At 30.1% G+C, this 2,500-nt stretch overlaps 1 protein-coding gene across 1 annotated transcript in view; it reads left to right on the top strand.

Annotated features, from left to right (window-relative positions):
* The window catches only part of LOC137623008 (cuticle protein 7-like), an 896-nt gene extending 539 nt beyond the window's left edge, over positions 1-357 (top strand). Inside the window, exon 2 of the mRNA XM_068353624.1 lies at positions 1-357. This exon is cut by the window's left edge and continues 136 nt beyond it. Within this exon, the coding sequence (XP_068209725.1) occupies positions 1-242 (242 nt within the window). The 3' untranslated portion in view covers positions 243-357.
* The last annotated feature ends 2,143 nt before the right edge of the window (positions 358-2,500 follow it).

The following is a 2,500-nucleotide window of genomic DNA, read 5'->3' as shown; positions in this document are numbered from 1 at the left end:
TTCAGCTGCCCGATGGTCGTCTGCAGACTGTGACCTACTACGTGGATGGAGACTCAGGCTATGTGGCTGACGTGAAGTACCAGGGAGAGGCTCGTTACCCAGACTCAGTTGAATCTAGGGAATACTCAGCCCCAAGACCATCTTATTCAGCCCCAAGACCTTCTTATTCAGCTCCAAGGCCTACTTACTCAGCTCCCGATTCAGAGGAGTCTAGTGAAAATGGTCGCCCAGTATACGGATAAAAACTTCATTACAATTAAAACCTAATAATTAAAGTATTTATGCCTAGAGAAAGTGAGAGAGGTGATACTTAATTGAAATCATGTAAATAAGCTGTGTATAAATAAAATATTTACAGGCCGAAATAATTTTTTTTTTACCACATTCCCTGAAGAATAGATAACAAATCAAATGATTATAATTATATAAACATTGTATATATTGTGGGTAGATAGACTGTGGTTAAGGAGGGTTAAGGAGCTCTCAAGGGTTGTATAGAATATGAAGAAAGGGCTATAGATTCCAGATGAAGTGATAGTGGTATATGAGGGTAAGAAGAGATTGATGCAGATAACAAGTGCAGGAATGAGGACGGATATGGTAGTTAAGAAAACTGTAGTGAGAGACTGAAAGAAAATATAAAAAAGTGGAGGAAATTGTACATAAACTATATATATATATATTTATATATATAAATATGTGTGTGTATATATATATATATATTTACATACATATATATATATATATATATATACATATATAGTGTGTATATATACATATATATAATATATATAAATATATTATACTGCATATAAAATATATGTATAATATATATATTATATATATATTTATGTAATATATATATATATATGCATGTATATAATATATATATATATATATATATATACATATACATATATTTATATATATGTATATATGCATCACATATATCTACATACATACATATATATTTATATATATATATGTATATATATATATATACATATATTTTATATGCAGTATATATATGTATATATATTATATATATGTATATATACACACATATATATGTGTATGTATATATATATATGTATATATACACACACATATTTATATATATATATATATATATTATATATATATATACAGATCTAGATGGAAAAGCATGCCGTTTTAAGACAAGGGTTTCAGCAAAGAAAATAGCCTAGTGAGGAAAGGAAACTAAGAAATAAACTAAATCATTAATAATTAATAAAGAACATAAAATATCTTACAATCAGTAATATCGTTAAAATATATGTTATATTTAATCTTTGAAGAAAGACTTGTATCAGCCTGCTTAATATTAAGCAGTTGGAAGAAAACTTCTAGAATACTATGTTACGCTGAGCCTTGTGATTGTTGAATTAATGGCTTATGTAGTAATACATTGAGGATGGTACAGTCTGGGAAGATCTGAATGCAAAGGATGGTCAGATTAAAAAAAAATCTGGTGCAACATTCATAAAAAAAACTAACTGAAAAACAGTACTAGAGATTAATATTAAGATCAGTAATAAGAAGTTTAATAGACTACAAGTATTTTCCAACAAATTAAGATGAGAGGCTGTAGCTGAAGACTAGACAGGAGAATAATACTCGAAACAAGGTAAAATGAAAGAATTAAAACATTTCTTCAGAGTAGACTGATTACCGAAAATCTTAAGATTTCTCGATGATCTAAGTTTTTGTGCAATTGAAGAATAAACAGATCGAATGTGTTTTTTTAAATGTAAATTTGCTATCAAGATCACACATAGAATTTTGAAGAGGTTGTATATTATTAAAGAAACATTATCAATGAATAGATCTGGATGTTGAGCAACTGTCCTCGACCTCCTTTCAATTATACTTTGAGTTTTATTAGGGGTCAACTTCATGCCCACATTTTGCGTTAATACAGTAATTCTAGTTCGATCTCTCTCTCTCTCCTCTCTCTCTCTCTCTCTCTCTCTCTCTCTCTCTGTTATTGGGGACATGCTGTCAAAAATGAATAAACTCAGATCGATGGAATACGTGTTTTGAAAATGTGTTGACGCTAGAATACAGAAGAAAGTCATAGTTGAAGGATGCCAGAGAGACTGAACGGATTAAGGTTAATTGAGGCTACTTGTGGAACTGATTAGTAAGGTTCAACTAATGACTAATGAAACAACCTACAAAGTTAAAGTGTGATTAGGTGGTTGACTTAGGTGCTTAAGGTATATTTGGAGGGCATAGTGGGTGAAAGAAAAGACACTGGAAGTATTACATATGAAACAATATTCTACATACACCGGATTGTGAATAGTAGGATTTTGGTTGGCAAGGAGACAGAGCGTGGCAGAAAAATTACCTTGGTTAGACTAGGATTATGGTTTGTAGATTATGGTTTTACTATGAAATGATTGAGAGGGTCTATAAAAAAGTTAGAAAACGTATATGTGTCAATTTTGAACCTTCAAAAAGCATATGAATAAAT

Source organism: Palaemon carinicauda, chromosome 30, assembly GCF_036898095.1.
Source record: "Palaemon carinicauda isolate YSFRI2023 chromosome 30, ASM3689809v2, whole genome shotgun sequence".
Taxonomy (NCBI): Eukaryota; Metazoa; Arthropoda; class Malacostraca; order Decapoda; family Palaemonidae; genus Palaemon; species Palaemon carinicauda.
This window is presented reverse-complemented; position numbering and strand designations above follow the sequence as displayed.